Source organism: Phasianus colchicus, chromosome 5, assembly GCF_987193195.1.
Source record: "Phasianus colchicus chromosome 5, bPhaCol1.hap1.1, whole genome shotgun sequence".
NCBI lineage: Eukaryota > Metazoa > Chordata > Aves > Galliformes > Phasianidae > Phasianus > Phasianus colchicus.
The window spans coordinates 261,834-280,341 of NC_143440.1; the positions used below are offsets into that span (position 1 = coordinate 261,834).

Genomic DNA, 18,508 nt, shown 5'->3' on the forward strand with positions numbered 1-18,508 from the left:
TTGCATAGAAACAGGGACAATTCTGTCAGAGAACAACGTAGCAGATGAGAAATCAGCAATAAAAGCATGACTCTTCTCCCAGCAGAATGAGATGCAGGGGGCAGGCTGGGAGCAGTGTGAACAGAAAGGGTGTCAGAGAGCAGACAGAACCGAGCATAAGTTTCACTGGGACAGTGCCCCTGGAAGCCTTTCAGAAATTAGTCAGGCAGAGGATGAGTACTGAGAACCTCTCCAGCAGGACTTGACATTAACAGAAAGAAATACCTTTCAGATGATTAATAGCAAAGTTTTAGGGGACATAAAACACTTGGAGAGAATGAGGATGAGGGGTGACAGACCAGGAGAAATCCTAACGTGAGAACTTGTCCCTTTGTCCAAAGATGTTCTTCCATATAAGTACTTTCAATCTTTGACATCTTTAACATCTCAGTCTTCACAGACCAGAGAGAAAAAAGGTCACTTCACTCTGAAGCAATTCAGCATTGTGCTGGCCAAAGACTGGATGAAGAGCTCCCAGAGTCCTCCAACAGTAGATCTGGGAGGAAAAGTGATGTTATACAGCTTTTTGGTCTCAGTTTCCGAACAGTCTAAACACACGCAGGGAAAGGAGACGCCTCAAAGATGCATTCTAGCCTCACCTTGAAGTTTTTAAAGAAAAGAAGCCGAAGAAAATCAAGCATCCTAATCAGAAATGTCTGAAGAGTCTCTTGAGTAAATACTAGCATTGAAGCAAAACATCTGATGTGTTTAAAATGAAAAGGTAAAATTAAAAAAAAAAAATCTACAAGTCCTTGCCTACCATTCCAAGGACATCTGTGTAAATATCTGTTCATGACTGCATGAAGTGAACTAACAAAAGTCATCTGTGACGGTATATTAGGACAAAGCACTGAAAAACAGACATAATGAATGAATCAAAATATATGGTCATTTCCTTTAACAGATCTTGCATCATTGTAGCTGTAAGATGAAACAGCACTATTATCCATCACCACCTGCATTTCCTGTCCTGTGGTACACGGAGAGGCATGCAGGGACATAGTCTAAATCACTGATGTAGAGTAAATACACTGTGATCAGATGACTAATGATCCTGGGTTGTTAGGTCATGAGAAAGAGCTATCGCGGTAGAAAAAATAATCAATTACAACTATTTAGGACAGCAATGGAAGTTGAAATAGTATCCCTCTGCAAACAGTGAAAGTCTCCTACCAACATCAGAAAGGGAACAGTTGCAAATGAGGAAGACTAACTGTCAGCGTAGATTGCATCTAGGTCTGAGAAGGGCACACATGCAGGCTGGAATAATGAAAGCTCAATGTACTGTCACTTTGGTAATATAAAATTACCTTCTGAATTCACAAAGCAATTCTCAAGACAAATGGCACAGCAAAATAAATTCAATCTGGTAGCAATGAATTCAGCAAACGAACGTCATGAGAACCAACTCTCGCCACAGCTATGAAGCCTAGAGAACTGAAGATGTCCAATATGGTCTGAAGATCAGCTGAAGGATTTTCTCTCTAGCTGTTCATGAACCAGTCCAGTAGGCAGATAAATTCCTAAACTTAGAAATGCCACTGCAATTCTAAACCACTACAAGGCACTCAAAACAATTAATTCAGAGGAAAAAAATCCAAACAAACAACATCCACCATTTAAATTTAACTGGGAGACTTTCTACTGGCGTATGTGTTCCTTCCTCACAATTCTAGAGGTCTGAAAGCAGGATTTTCTTAAAATAGTGGAAAAGTCCATATAGCCTGAAGAAACAGTCAAATTGAGACTCAGACTCTATCATCTTCACCCCCACCCCTTCCACCCTTCCAAGAAAAGCATAATACAAGAGAGGAGTCATGTACATACATAAACTTATACTTCTATAGTCCAGTCACTACAGGTTGGTAGCACATTTAGCCAGAATAATTTTGCTTTTTGAAAACCTGTCTCATGATGGGGGTAGCACAGTTGTCCAGATCCATAGGGAATACCTGTAAACTGATGTCAAGTGGAAGCGCAGTAAACAGACACTAAGGTCCTGCTGATTGAAACCAACACATTGAAGGTTTTCTGATGCTGCTAAATAGATCAGAGGTAATTCATAGAGCATTTAAAGAAGGATAAGAGCTGAGGAGATAACAGCGCTGATACAGCTCAGCAGATCTATAAAGAATCTGAAGTAATTGGTGAGAGCCCTAGATTGAGCCAGTAAATAACAAGACCAAAAAGAAAGCCTGATGTTAACATTAGGAGTGAAGAAAGAGATGCTCAGCAGTAGTTTCAGTGAAGCCGCAGTCTACGTACAGGTGGAGCTATAAACCATGACATTTATCCTCTGTAAAGCTACTGCCAGAGTTAAGTGTTTCTGGTGCAGACGAGTCACTATCTAAAGAAAGACTGGCGCTGGAATAACGACGCACTGGGTAGATCAGCTGGGCTGGCAGAAAGTGATATGTAACACGTGTTCCTTTGAAATCACTGAGATGGTTATGTTCTCTTCAACAATGCTTAGAGGGCAAGAACACACAGCTTTCACTGACCGACAAAAGAGAACTGCACTCCCTGAACTGGACTTGGGCTCTGAATGAAATAACTGCAAATGCAAACCTCGGTCTGGAAGCCAGATCTGCACTGAGAACTCCTGCAAGGTGTTACATGGCCCCAAGAGGCCGAGAAGGTCCTTCCCCATAACTGTGTGTGTGAAGAGCAGGCTGGAGCCTGTAAGGCAGAAAAGGACAGTGCTTCTAATGCTGTCTCCTCTCTACACATCTTTCCACGTAGACTGGAGCAGCCAACTTCAATCATCTGATGAGTCCATTCAGGAATCTTTGGGAGCCAGAAGGCTCAGAGCTAATCCAAGGGACAGAATAATCTGGTTATTCTTTTCACAAGAGATTAAGGCATGGAACTCTGATACATTGGTGTGATGCAGTCTGGCACTGCAGAAATGGACTGTGTACAACTTGCAGACTGTAAGGCAGGGCAGAAGTTAGACTTGAGACAACATACTTCTGATAAGCCTTAGATCTGAAAATGAGTCTGGAGTTTTAGCAGACATATCTCAAGATGCACATTTCCTGATTTTGGCTTAGGGCTGTTTTTTTTTCCTGGGGAGAAGGTAGGGGTGGGTTTTTGGTGTGTGTTTTTCTTGAAAGCACAACTCGAAACATCAACAAATGGAATATTTATTTAGGCATAGCCCTTTGCTAAAAAAAATAAGCTCTTACTGTGACAATCGCCATTTGAACTTGCTTTCAAGGAAGAGCACTCACCAACCAAAAAGAAAAAATGAAAAAGAAAATATGAAAACAGAATGAGATTAAATTAAACAATGAAAGAATGACATCTAGAAGTTAGATTAACCTTTCCACAGCCAAAGAGACAGGAAGAGGGCAAGAAAATGGGAAAAAGAAAAAGAAACTTGTGCCAAATAAATAAAAAGTAATAATTTAAAGGTTTAAAAGTGATGGTAGAGACACAGCAAGATATCCCTTGTGAAAGACAGCCCAGTCTAGTTAAAAATGGAGCCATCTGAGGGGAAGTCAGACACTGCCTTCTGTCAGCATGAGCAAGCCCTACTGAGGCAGGCATGATTTGGAAGAGATCTTCTGGGTTTCATGCTTAAGACAGGAATGTTTAGCAATATTTAGGCATACTTTTATATACGGATTCATCGATATTACCCTTAACTCAGATTGATTTCATATGGAAGAATGTACAGCTCTCACTACAGACTGCACGCAACTGCTCTGTACATGCTGGCACCTGGGTAGTGCTGTCAGTGTTGTCATCTGTTCGTAACTCCAGTTATTGCAATGCATTGCTACAGATAAGAGTACCTGTATCCAGGCTAGTCCTGAAAACCTCCAGGGCCTGAGATCACACCACCTCTAAGCAGTCTGTGGTAGTGCCTTACTGTCATCACAGAAAAAAGGTTTTTCTTGATATCAAGTCCTACCCTGCCTTGTTTCAGCTTGTATCTGCTGTCTCTCATTCTCCCAGCATCCATGGTGAAAGAGTTCACGTAAGTCCCAGCAAGCTTTCAGCAGAAGGTCTCTTTTCCTCTTATGCAATAAACCAGTAAGCTACAGGAAAACACTCAGAGTTGACATAAGCAAGTTGTCAACAAAAAAAGTTCAGTAGTTTTCCTCTTAATAAATGTTAGCTAGTACTTCAAGCATCCACTGTAGTCAAACACATAATATCTACAGATTTCTTATGTTTTCTGGTTTTGGCTGTGCCTTCGTATGGCTTCAATAATTAATTCTAAAAGACATGACAACTGCATATATAATGATTTGAAGAAATTCCTGTGGTGTAACAAGCTGGTATACAGTATAAGCAAAAAATGGGTGACTGAACAAAAAAATGCCTCATTTAAACACAAGCTCAAACAGGAGGAAACAAAATAAAAGTAAATGAAGGGTCAAAAACAAACAAACAAAGTGATTAGAATCTAATTTGCTTTTTCTACAGTGTCATCAGCAGCAAATAATACCTACCACAGAGCTGTTCCCCTTCTAAAAGTTCCCAGCGCTCATCGCTTTTGTTTTACAGAATAATATTTTACTGTCTGAAGCAATACAGTTTTTAACTAAAGCCTTGCCAGTAAGTGGTTCAGGTCTACTTCTTCCAGTGTACAGGAGATTTTTTCATGTAATCTCATTCCAAGTGTTTGTTCATTTTCCCATTGCTATTACCTGTTGTGACAGATGCCTTTTATTTTATAAGCTCAAGGTTAACCCCTGAGTATCACACAATGTGTGATCAGGGAGCTCTAGAAAACGTGTCGAAGTTTACATCAAAGACAATCAATTCCATCCTACACACAATGGGAATTAAAGCCCTTTTTGCCACTGAATTTGCCTAGAATAACGTGCGCAATGATTCTCATACAATAATTCCAAGGCAAGACTGGATTTAGCAGAAATTCGGGAATACTCCTAGTCTTCTGCATTTGCCAGAGACTTAAATATGACACTTAATTTTACAGATTCAAAATTCATCTCTCCTTTCTCAGTCTCCAATACACATACATGGCATATCCCAATTCTCTCATCTTTAACACTTCTCTAATAGCATTGGATCATGAATTTAGTGACTGTATATGGCTGGTTCACATTGATTTAGCTCCTGCTGATGACGGAACTACTGATCAAAACTTCAGAAATAGAATTTTCATTTAGGGTTTTGGATGCAACTGCACACACACTCATCCTTTTTGGAAGTGGGGTGGTACAGCACCTGTCTCTCTTTGGATAGCCAACACACTGCTTTCTATTCCTCTCTGATAAACGTAAGCGAGGTACACAAGTTGTGGCCATGTAATTACTAGTTTTAAAGCTGCAAGGAAATAAATAGCGTTCATCCTTTTCTTACCTCCTCTCACTTCATCTGTCACTTGAAGACTAAATTTCCTACCTGTAAATTCACAACCCTCCTCCATGAAAACCTCAAAGAGTTCAAAATTTTAACTAGAGGGGAACATTACTTTTTCATTCAGTGCAGCGAGGAAGCTTTACTGAGAAACTTAAGCGACACAATTTTACTGTGAACTGGAAATCAATATCACAATTTGCAAACCACTGCATGACTATTGCACATCAAGTGAGAGTAAAAATTTATTATTTCCATATTCTTATAGACAGTATGATGACTGACTCTGGTCCAGCAATAAGATGCTGGGGAGGTACAGAATGCAAACAGGAGCAAAACACCAGGCAAGTCCTGAACAAAACTACATCATTCCACCCATCAGAGAGTAATCCATTTACTTGTTGACTGATACACTCATACACAGGCATAAGTTTTTTTAAAAAAGAAACAAGCATTGGGAATTAAAAGCCTGATAAATAACAGTGGTCATTTTTTAAAATATAAACTAAGTTAGAATATAAATACAAGACCTAATATATCTTGACATGTGGCTAAAAGCCTCTTAAGACTACTCTTTTCAAAATGCAGTATATCAACTGCTTAAAAAGATGCATGAGTCCTGTAAAACACGGGAACACAGCAAACAAGGGCTTGCTTTTCTAAGAGCTTCATAAAAATACCTTTTAATCTGAAAGCTTCGGTAAACCCATCAGTCAGCAAAACAGCATCAAAAGAAACGATCACCATTCAGCAAACAAAGGCAACACTGAGGCAGTTTCAGAATAACCTAAGAGAGAAATGACTTACAGCAAAAGACCACTAGAGCCTTACTTATCAACTGCTACTTCAGGTTCCTTTACACGAGTCTGATTAAGCAGAAAATAACTAATTATTATAAACATCACACATTTTTTTTAAGCAAAACCCTGATCTTGCTCCTGCTCTTACACTAGTTTTTCACTACAGGCGGTAAACTCAGGAGACCTAAACTAAGAACTTCTTGACTCACTCTAAAGCAAAGAAAGTGAAACCCACTTGTTTTCTTAGCTGAGTAAAAGGACAGCTTCAGGTAGACATTCAGTAGTAAAATATCTCAAAAACAGCAGACATAGCATAAGAACCTAAGGGCAGATTAAGCCAAAACAAGACAGAGAACTGTCTAGTTTTGAGTCTATATGACTCAGTTTATCCCCATACCTGAGAAAAGCACGTCACATTTGCATACAACTGACCAGTTCATTATTTAACAAGTTTTTATAAACCTCATAAACAGCAACAACTTTTGGAAGAATGCTGAGCACATTGGAGGGATAGCACTACAGTTGAGAATTTCCTTGATAAATTGAAAATACATCAAGATGAAATTTGGCAAGACAAATATAAGATCCATATTGAGAAGGAACAAAATGGATACAGGCATAAATGATGAATAACTACGTAGGCAGCAGTATGTGCAAGAAAGGGCTTAGAAATTCATTACGGACCTCCTGTACAATACCAGAAGTTCCCACAGTACAGGTAAGTTGTGTACACTGAAGAGAACTCTGTATGAAGAGAACAGAATTATGATATTCTCAAAGGATATCCTGTCTGAATTCTATATGGTTGTGTACTAGGGGCTCAAACTGACTAACTCTGTACAGTTCTGGGCAACGCAAATAAGACTGAACTTGGAACTTGACAACATAAAAGGCAAAACTCAACAAGGAAAAATATGTTGATTTTAATAAAATGCAAATGGAAAGTGTAAGGAATTGGAGAGGGATTAAGGGAAACTTCAAAGTAACCGTCTCAGAAAATACCATGGATGTTCTTAATTCTGGAGAACAATCTGACCAGTATTAAAGCCAACTCAGTTTAGACATCAGAATAAAGTTTTATATAGTTTTTCTCGAATTTCTCATAAAATGTTATATCAAAGGGTTTGAAACTTAAAGAGATTATGAATCTCTTGCTGCTGTTGATCACTTCCTGAAAACATTCAGAAAACACCCCCAAGGATTTTCTTGGAGCGTTTATTTTTCCTTTGAGAAAGAAAATGGATGGAATGAGATTCAGGACTAGATTTCTATTAATCTATGTTACTTACCAAACTAAATCTATTACACTGCATACACATGTTGATTAAAACAGCCTGCATAGATACTATTCTACAGTCTATCAGTTTGATTGCTGCCTTTGAATAGAACCTGCCCTGCAATTGCCTTCAGTTTGCAGACTGTTGCTCACCATTACAAAGCAGAAGGATCAGCACTCTGCATGACAACAGTTGGGAACAGCTCATGTAAAGAGACCAGTGGGACACGGCATCCCAAGCTTTCAGCGTGCTACACTGCACCCCAGAGCTGTGCAATTACCATTTGCGTAAGAAAGAGCTGTGTTATTACATTCTGGTACTTCTGCAGCTGAATTTGGCATCTTTAACTCCCCAGTTATATTTAATATAACGTATGTTTATGGGAAATAACGCGATTTATTTATGCTAAGCACAAACTGTGCTCAGACGTGCTGCAAGAACCAAGAGAAACAGTTTGATTGCATTGGTAAAGAACAAATAGTAACAGATCAGATCTAAAATCCTAATTTTCTCAGTGAAAAACAGATTTAGAACAATGGAGTACAAACTGCACTTCTGTAATGGTCTCTACTCTGTGACAAGTACAAAAGTAACAAAAAAAAGTCCAGGAGAAAAATACCTGCCCAACCAAGAATTTTAACAGCTGTGCTACTTACAGAATCAAGACCCAGCAGCTTAATGATTAATGAAGACTGACCATACCTGCTGACTCGCAGTCAAGGCAAAAGTAAATGAGCCATGAGAAGGTTGCAAGAGAGCAAAGCTGCTGGGTAAACTCACAGCAGGCCGTCACAGCACATTCATCCTTCTCAAGGGGCTGCAGAGCAAAACCTACTGCAGCACGACTGTGACCCCAAAACCCACGCGTACAATGGCTCTATCAGCTGCTGAGATACCGGTCCTTAGCCAACGCCTTCCTGCTCAAACACGTGCTCCTCTACTCCATTTTGAAGCATTACACACGTTGCTCAGTTCAACCTTTAAACCAAAAGGCATGGCCCCATGGGATCCTCGCCTGAGCACAGCTTCTGGTGTAGGTTTTGTCCATGTCAGCGTAACCCAGATCTCATGATTGAAAAGTGGTACTGACAGGCTTGAAAATACGGTGGTTTATGCTCTCCAAGGGGGGAAAAAAATGTGTTTGTCAACCTCAAGTTCCTTCTATCACGGCTTCGTTACAAAGACTTGCTAAAATCAGTGAAGCACTTTGCTTCATGCAGTGCATTTTATGTTCTTTACTGTTGTGATTATTATTTGAACAGTAAATATCTCTTCATGGCAAGAAAGCATTGTGCCAGTAGCCCACAAATGGCATCTAGTCTTTTACCACTATTTAACAGTTTGAGTTCTGTTCCATTAGCTTATTCATTGGATAACGTATTCTGCATTGGATCACTGGAAATACTGTAACTGCAAGTGGCATGCATGTGATTGTACATGTTTTTTTTTCTTACTCTTCAAACTTAGAAACCATTAGGATCTTCACTGCAGTGCAAACAGTGCAAACCTTCATAATAATCTTCCCTTCTAGTTACTAGCATGTAGCCATCTTACAAGAGATATCAGTATTTAACAATAACGTGAGCTTCCATGGGATAATTAAATAAAAATCTTAAACCTGTATGAACACAGGCAGGACTGGCAGGATGTGAATGAGCTTCCATCAATTGTGTCGATGTGGGATGAGCACAATGAGTACTGCTTGCACCACAGAAATACAAATTTAGTTATGCATAAAATTTGAAGCGCTACCTGCCAATTAAAATACTGACTTCAGATTGCAGTCGATACAATAAAACTAATTAAACAATCTTTCCTCCACTGAGATCCATCAGACTTTTTATTTTTTGTGTGTAGAATTTCCATTGTTTCCCACTCTGTGCTCCAGCAAAGCTTAGCAAGTTTCTCCTTTTATGTTAGATACACATCTAGCCATAAGGGACAAACTCAGGCCAAGTCTTTCCCATTAGTCATGCTATGGAGACATTAATAACTGAAATAGAGAAACTATTGGTGACAAGCTCATTTTAAAACTTATGAAGCAGACCATCTCTATTTCTTAACATCAGATGAGAGCTGAACATTAGTTTACTTTTTAAAGAAAAATCCATATTAAACAGATTTTTCTGAAACAGCATTAAGAAAACACTTAATTTTAAGGAAGGTAGAGTTACTCCAACATCAATTGTCTTCTTATTTATTCCAGATTTTCTTAGAAAATGTATGAAAGCTACAAAGACACCTCAAGGCAAACCGGGCAAGAAAAATAAACCTCAATACATATTGAGTTTGCACATCATATCTGCTATAAATAAAAAAACATTCAATTTAAGAAAAGACGGTAGGATGCCCCTTGGTGGCTCTAGGTAAAAACTTCTGAGTATTTCTCTTCAAAAAATAGAGATGCTTCTTAGTGGCAAGTGAGTTACAGACAAAGTTTATCATTATTAAAATGAATATCAGTATAATTACCCATCCTGTAAACTATAATCAGTATAACAAACCGTATTTATGACTTTGGAAAGTCAAACAACAAATAATCTCTCATTTGAGACAACAAAACTACCCAATTTCTATCAGTTTTCATGAAATATGATGTGTGGTCTCAATTTCCAGAATTCTTCTCGTGTGACATGATTCTGAAATAGCTTGAAATGCCATTTTGTGAATCATCAATCTGGATTCTGATTCTTTTGATAATGATAAACAACATTCCATCCCACTGAATGCGTTCATTAAGATCTACTAAGCATCAATAAAACAGCAGAACCTAATTTATGACTGATAAAACAGTCATTACAGCTGTGGCAAGCACAATTCTCCAAACAGTAATCTGCATCTGAATGGACAAGAATTTCTAAGCACGGAAATACAAAAATCAAAACATGAATAAAGCAAATTACATATTCACTTTGGATAAGAAATTCAGGTGTCTCTAGTTCAAATAATTAATGCACATGTTCAACTGTAAAAAAAAAAAAAAAAAAAGGGGAAAGAAAGATGAAGTAAAGTATCAAACCACAACCTCTTAAAGTGACTGCATGGCATCTAGAGCACGTTATACGGTTCTCGTGTCAGCATCCACAAATACTTATGCTTATTTCCACACCTTCTTCATCTTCTTGTGCAAGAAATAGCTCCCTTGGAGCCCAGCAAGAAGGGAAACAGAGTCCTAGGGGTAAAGAGCTCTCACCTGAAATGTTCCCGCATGGTCTTCCTCTTTATCACCTTCTTTTCCTTCCTTCAGAGCAATCAATGTGAACCCTCGAAAGTAGGCAGGAGTGGCAGCAGAAAGTGTCACTGACATACAAGAAACAGAGAAAGCATACTGTTAGTTGTGAAAACAGTCGTGTGCTTATCGTTTCACAGTTCAGCATGAAACATGGCTGAGTTAAGTTGCTATTAACAAAAGCTAAAGCACTAACAACATGGAGCAGAGCCAGCCAGAATACAAAAAAGTTCAGTCCAAGTTTTCCACGTAAACTGAAAAGCACTACCAGAATACTGATGCGACGCATCTCAGCTATTTTGTTCATGTCCCTTTTTTCCCCCCTAAATGAACAGCTTATCTGCTCAGCTCTACAGGAGATTGCTTTGTGGTGATGTTGCTGAGGATTTTTTTTGTTGTTTTGTTTAGTTTTATGGGAAGGAACATCTCCTGAAGCATTTCGCTTCAGCTTTTGTCCAGCTCTGAGCCCAGACAAAGCTCTAGGCGTTAGAGCACAGAAAGTGTCTGACTACAAAGCAGTCTAACCACACTGCCCACCCCAGCACAGCATTCCAGCCCATGGAGGTGCTGACTTTTCAACTAGCCTTCCTCTTCCTTAACCTCAGGACAGAACAGGACATAAAGTTGAACTCTTGGGTAATGATTGTGCTGCCAGCTTGGGTACCCAAAGCCTCCTACACATCAGCAAAACAGTAAAGCAGACTTTTTTTAAAAAAACTTGGAATGAATTATTCTGCAGGTGGCTGTTGTTGCAGTTTGACATTTGTCAAATGTGGCTAAAAAGAGAAGTCTCATCTTGATGAGGCCTGACCACCAGCTGAGCTTGTGACTGAGATTTTTGGCCCTAAAGCCTTTCCTTTTTATCTCAGGCTCTCAAGGCAGAGCTTCATGACATTCTATGCTTTTCAGTGATGTTAGTGGGAGGAGAGAAACCCTAACAGCGTTGGGAGTTGGCCTTAATCTGTCTACGGCATGCTTGGAAAAGATATGACCAGAAGAAGAACATGGACTAGAATAACTGAACACCTGGTCTGGTGGTCAGCGACCCTGCACACAGCAGAGGGTTGAAACTCAGTGATCATTGTGGTTCTTTTCAACCCAGCCCATTCTATGACTGTTTATAAAACACCCTTCTCCACACTCCAATCCTCCATTTGCCTCCAGCACCTAAGTATCACCCAGGAGACCCTACCTGAGTTATAGGTCAGCTCTGGCTCTTCTGAATGTATTAAGAAAAGGGGATTGGGGCAGAATTTTGAGGAAGGTCTTTGGGGGCATTTTAAAATTACTGAACTTTTCTCAACACCCCATAGGAATCCTAGTCTGAAACAGAGAGAAAAATCTTAGGAGAAAACTGTTTGAATTAAAAGAAAACAGTCAGAAAATCTGACTACAAATACTTCTAAGTGACTTTTACTTCAAGCATGATGCAGACAGCATTGCTTGCAGTACACAATTGTCATTCTCTAACCCTGACTGGCACAATAAAAACCAAAGACCACCCACAGCTTTCACGAGCAAAGCACAACTGCCAGCACTGCTTTACAGAAGAGCATTCAGGAGAGAGTACCTTGCACACAAACAGGGCGAGGAGTCCAAACAGCATTCAGAGTTCACATGGAATACATGGGTCTTTCTGATCTACATATTCACTAGCAGAAAAATATAAAAGAGGATATTTGGAGGTTTCTAGCATTAAGGAGCTGTATCTGGGTCCAGGTCACATGCTGCTTGTACAAAGACATGCAGCTTTTCTGACCACCTGTGAAGAATGGCTCAGAGAGATGCACAAAAGGTTAAAAACTGCAAGTGCTGAGCTGAGACCAAGGAGAGTTCTTGCTTTATTTGTGAACATCTGTAGGAATACAAGGTACTGATGGACGTAATAGCAAACCTCCCAACTCTCATGATTTCCTGTGCACTTTCTCTGTTTGTTCCATGGAGTCTTATTATGAGGTTAAACGTCACTGTCTCTTAGGAAAAAGAAACATGGTACGTACAGGAAACGAGTGGCACCATAATAGGGCTAAAGTTTCCAATCACGTTTCTAAACATTGCTTCCATCTCATGCACAAACTGCTTCAAAATTAGCATTATCAGCCCAGCTCTGCAAACATTTGCAGCCTCACCTAAATGGAAACCCACAGCCAGATGCAATAACTGAGAAGAGCACTGCTGCACTTAGTGAGGATGAACCCATCATGCTCTCTTGGACACTGCTTCTTAGAAACTAATTGCCATGAAGGTCTTTTACATGCAACAACTTTTTCCATATATTACATGCGGTTCAGAAGTCTGAGTCACCATGAGTAAGAGGCTACACCAGAAATACTTAAATGCTTATGCAGGGAAACAGAGAATCCAGCTGTGAACTGACTCAACAGTTTTCACTGCCTTCCTCCTTCACAGCTCAGACCAAACAGTTTCCAAAATCCTGAAGAAAACATCTACCTATAAAATAGAGGACGCTAAAACATTATAAAAGCTATCATCAGCAGCAGAAAAAAAAAAGACGAGAATTCCAAAGCCTGACTCATACTTTTTGAATGCCTGGGGTTAGCAGCACTCATGCTGCGGTTACACAGTCGCTTTAACCCAGAATAAATCCATGCTTCGTCTGACACGAGCAGTGCAGCCCTTCCCCCTGCGCACCCGGCTGAATCAGTGCACGCACCCAGCCGTGCAGGGAGACACGGTGCCCCGGGAGTGCCGGAGCTGGGGACACCAGGCACAGGATGGGGGGGACCCTGGAGCAGAGGGGTTCCGGGGGGTTTGGGTATCCCTGAGCTTTGCTGGGCCAACACTGGCATCCGATCTGGCTTAAAGCACTTCTGCCGGTTGCCCAAGCTCCACGGTGCAGGGATACAGGGATTGCGCTCGGAGCCGCCGGACCGCCGCTGGTTTTCACAAGCGGCTCCGTGTTGCACAAGAGCTGAAAGTCCTCCTCGGGCTCAACTCCGTTTGTGCCATTTGAAAGAGCAGCTGAGAATCCCTCCCACGGTGCTTACGTTCATTAGCGCTCATTGAACAATGAGAACTTCCCGTAAGGATCAATTAAACCTCAAAGTTAAGGGCTGCACTTTAAAGGGAAGCTTACATATCACCAGCTCCTTTTGTCTGCCTCCATCCCCCACCCGACAGATCCTCACTTCCCTCACACCGCGCACACACACACTCGATGCTCTCCCCCCATACCCCCAGCGGGGTGCTCAGAGCCCCTGGGTTTGGGGCAGCACACCGAGCCCCGTACCTGCCTTACAGTGTGCTGCATCAGCCAGATACACAAATATCAGCCAATGCAGGTATGCTTCTAATATTTTCTTCTATCTGCATCTTGAGAAACATGAAAAGTGCTCAGACAGTTAGGGAATGAGGACTTGTTGAAGAAAAGACAATTCACACATTGGGCAGAAGGTAGATGTGGAAAAAAAAGAGACCCAACGTTCCTTAGGGGTAGGGGGGAAAGACCACTTATAGGCTGTGCCCCAAACAAGATGCTAGGAACCTGTCAGGTTACCATCCCTGGGGAGAAAAGCCACAAAGTCCATCACTCCCATTTTACACACGACAGGATAGAAGGATGGCTCCTCAGCCTACTGCTGCCTTGTTGCACATCACCTGAGACAGCAGCACGCATCCTTACTTATGTTTGCTTGCTGCTACCAGTGTTTGGGGTCCAGAGGAGGTGCCCTGTGAAAATAGAGATGATTGTATGCTCAGGACTATTTTCTTCTCCTCATGCTCCATCAAGATGGAGAGCAAGACTTAACACGCCCAGACAGACCCTGCTGATCTAAAGGTGCATAACTGCAGGAAGGCCACTGAAGCTTTCCTAAAGACAATAAGGAGCAGTGACCCATGGTCTCCTGTATCCCACCGCACCACCACATCAACCCATGGATGCCCCTGTGCCACCCGTTTGATGGAGCTCAGGATTTGTATGCAGAGCTCATTCCTGCACTATCCACCCTGCAGAAATCCCTGTTTATTCGGGGAGCTCACTAGGGAATGTGCCAAGGATCCAGATTGCATTAGATCAAACAGGGGCCATGGAAACAGGCAGATCTGGCTCCAACTCAGCTGAGGTTGTGTGAATCTTCTGCAGCGTAGTATATCGAGTAATCTGCAGCTAAAACCATCACAGATGTGCTACAATGCCACAGTTTATTTGCTCAATTATCTAACCTTCTGATAAAACAATAGTATAGCATCAGTTTCTACTACAGAACAAGCTCTTAAAACTTCCTGCAAGGCTGTCAGTTCTAGTTATTGCCACAAATAACATCTATTTTACAACAGCATTTACTTACGTTCCTCCAACCATTCAGACATTGTCCTTGAAGAACAATTTGGGTACACTTACATGCCAACTGAATGCTCTAATTCCAAGTATCAAAACCCTGAGCACATGGCTTGGTCTGCGTTTTAACTTTTTATTAGATGCATTTTTCTCATTTCTAAGATACTGCAATACACTAATGTGATTACTGTACTGAACGGCCTCCTAACATCAAGACCTAACAGATCTACAACGTTAGTCCTACTGAGTCACCTGGGACTTTCCTCACCCCTACGTTCCCATGGAATAGTAAACTCTTTGGCAGGCAAATGAAGATATCCAGGAATGTTTTCACAGACGTACGTTCTCAGACTTCCCAAGAACATTAACGCATTTGTCACTGTCAGAGAACCTGTCACCTATTTCATGCTGCTTGGTAGGCGCATCCAGGTGACATGCAGCACGCACTCCTTCAGACTCAAGAACTAACCCTAATGCCTGGAGCGTTAACTGATCAGTGGGAAACGCGTGTTTCCTCACAGCACATTAAAATATATCAGTTATTGAGGAAAAAAAAAAAAAGAACCAGAGATCACACAGAGTTACAGCCTAGTGCTCCAAAGAGGCTCATCAGTGCAGCAGATATTTTTTCCATTCTTTTAGAGAACACGACGCTTGTGCCATGCATTCACTTTTCTCCCCCTATCCCTATGTACTAAAACTCCCACATTCGTGCAAGGGGAAAACGTTGCTCTTTGCACTGACTCTAAGGTCAGGATAAATACTTAGAAACTTACTCTCAAAATCCATTTTCCAAAGTGATGATTTCCCCAAGAAACCATTCATTTTGCCTATAGAAGAGATGGACTGTAGTACATAAAAAGCTCTAATCTCCTCACAGAAGACTTTAAAACACAAAGTTAAAAGAATATTCTGGGGTTTGTTTCCAAAGGGTTTTTTATGCAGAGACAGGAAAAGTGGGTAAAACCTGCCCGTATTCTGTTAGAAGAATATGCTGAAGAGTGCTTCGGAAGTTAATTTCAAACACCGTATGCAAAATGTTCAACAGGGAATGAGTGCCTCCATCTCTTATTTACAGTGGTCATTAGCAGAGTCTCCTCTGTCTCTTTCCTGTTTGAGCCATCTGCTCATTTCTGCAGGAAAAAAACAGGGGGGTGGGATAAACAGAAGTGGAAAATGTGGGAAGCTGGCAGCATGCTGCATCACTGTTTGCCCATATGCTAACTCATTATATTACCATTCACATTTCGGGGCGAGAACAACCAGCTCCAAGTTCCCTTTCCTTCCTGCTGGATGGTGAAGCTTCCCCTCGCTGCGCTGCGTTTGCAGGGCTAGAAAGAAATCCCACAGAAGCGGGCGAGCGGAGAAGAGCTCGTTTTGTATCCCATCAACTTGTAACGCCGCGCTAGAGCAGAGCCGGCAGAGAGAATTCATAAAAGAAAGGAAATTCCTCCTGATATCGAGTTGGTTCTCGGGAGCGAAAGCGATGCCGTGAAACGCAACTCGCTCTCACTTGTCATCAAAGCATCCCCAATAAAGTAACGCGTGGGAGCACGTTACCCTGCCTGAGCCCACGCAGTCGCACGCCGGGAGGGATGGGGAGCTGACAGGCAGGGACTCGCCGTAGTTTCGCGGACACTTGTCCAGCCCGTTCCCCCTGCTGTCTGAAGGAGGAGACGGCCAACTTACCGCGGTAACTGTTTCCAGGCTTGTAGAATTCCGGATCGCCCTCCACCCTCAGGCTAAATTCATTGTACCCTTCCCTCCTGGTGCCTTGGGCTCGCAGGATCCGGCTGCAGTAGCCCTCGGATTTGGCGGCTTTCTCCAGGGTCTCGTCGGAGAAGCCCCTCGCCACCAAGGGGAAGGTCAGCGCCAGCAGCCGCAGGGCCAGGGGCCGCAGCCGCGCTGCCATCCTCAGCGCCCGCACAGCTCGGGCAGCGCCGGGCGGCCCGGGGGAGGCTGCGGCGCAGAGAGGGGAGGGGAGAGGCGGGGAGGGGGCAGCGCGGGAGGAGGCAGGCGGGGAGGGAGGGGAGGAGGAGGAGGGCGGGAGCACGGAGCCGGCTCTCGCCCAGCTCCCGGCGAAGCGCTGCCTCCGCACGGCGCGGGGCGGCCTCGCTCTGCCGTCCGGGGCTGCGGAGCCGAGCGCGGGATGGGACGGAGCGGGGCGAAGCGCACCGCCGCTCAGCGCAGCGACCGTGGGAACGCCGCGACTCCGAAGCGGTGCGAACGGCAGCGGCGCGCTGCTACAGGGAGCGGAGAGCCGCGACCGCCGCTGGGCGACCGAGCCGCGTCCACGGGAGAAGTTGACGGCAGAAGTGAGCCGAGCCCTCGAGGATCCGCGTGCAGAGTACTGAGCCCGGAGGCGCCCTGTACTCCCTGCCCGACGGGCGCAGACCCAGCCGACCTCAGCCCCTGCTCGCTGTGGAGGTGGGGCACTGGGTCCGACCGCACTTCGGTGCGACTCCCGAAGAAGTGCAGCAAATAGCGAGCGGCTCGGAGCCGAGACCCTCGTTGTAACCACTGGGGTTCTACACTGACCTTTCCGAGTTGTTCAGCAACAAACTAGTGTTGCTTTGCCAGATAAAGGTGCTCCTCCGTTGGGCTCTCTGTAAGCATGATGAACATTTCACTTTCTGAAAGACTGCTTTCTGAGTGCTTCAGTTACTGTAGAGCAGACAGGCTTGCAGTAAAAGACAAAGTAGTCTTTATGCTATGTATTTATCAAGTACGTGAACTAGCACAGCCTCAAAATACACATTCAACACACTTCATGTTAAGAACTTGTCTCATCCAGCTCTTTAAAAAGTTGCAGAACTAGCGGTAGTGCCCACCCTTTCCCTTCACTGCTCTCCTACCCTGGTTATGCACGGTGGTTAGTTGCACCCATCCAAAGACCCACGTTCATTTTAATAATTGAGTGACTACAACTCAATAACATCATGGACTCCTGGGTATCATCTGACTGCTATGCTCAGCTCATTCATTTCATGAGAACAAGGTTCACTTTTTCCAAGTTCCTCAATCAGCTTTGTCAGTGAAGAAAAACAAACCAATATGCAACTGAAAATGACAGCTATAACCACACTGGCACAAGACACCTGCGAATTTGCTTCATTCTCCATACTTGACTTCTCATTTCTTTTGCTAAGATTGATTGAAAAGCAATTACCTGAGTGAAGCATTTACAGCAGGAACTGCACGCACCCCTGCACAACCCACCCTTGTTCTGAGCCACAGTTCTGGTTTTAACTGAAAGCTCCTCAGAGGACTTCCAGTCCCCTTTGCAGCTTTTTTGCTTTTACACAGTATCAAGCTGAAAGTTAATTAATTCATCTGCATCTATTAACTCCTTCAATGCATCCTACATCTATTACTTTTTTTTCCTCCCTGAATTGGCCTGTTTCTTCTAGCTTTTCTCCTACTTTTGCCCAAAAGCTCAAGTGTTGGAAAGTTTCCTGGGAAGGTACAATGCAGTGTTTCTTGTTAAGAGTAAATGCTTCCACTTAGCAACTGATACAGATAAGTT

At 42.7% G+C, this 18,508-nt stretch overlaps 1 protein-coding gene across 2 annotated transcripts in view; it reads right to left on the reverse strand.

Moving 5' to 3' along the window:
• SPON1 (spondin 1) overlaps positions 1–18,508 on the reverse strand; it is a 232,097-nt gene that overhangs the window by 155,396 nt on the left and 58,193 nt on the right. Inside the window, exons 1-2 of one of the 2 annotated variants that reach the window (XM_090142073.1) lie at positions 16,672–16,951; positions 10,647–10,753 (exon numbers count right to left, since the gene is read on the reverse strand). In XM_090142073.1, the coding sequence (XP_089998199.1) occupies positions 10,647–10,753; positions 16,672–16,894 (330 nt within the window). In that variant the 5' untranslated portion in view covers positions 16,895–16,951. Of the gene's footprint in view, positions 1–10,646; positions 10,754–16,671; positions 16,952–18,508 lie in introns of those variants that run through there. The other variant, XM_090142074.1, reaches the window with a different exon arrangement.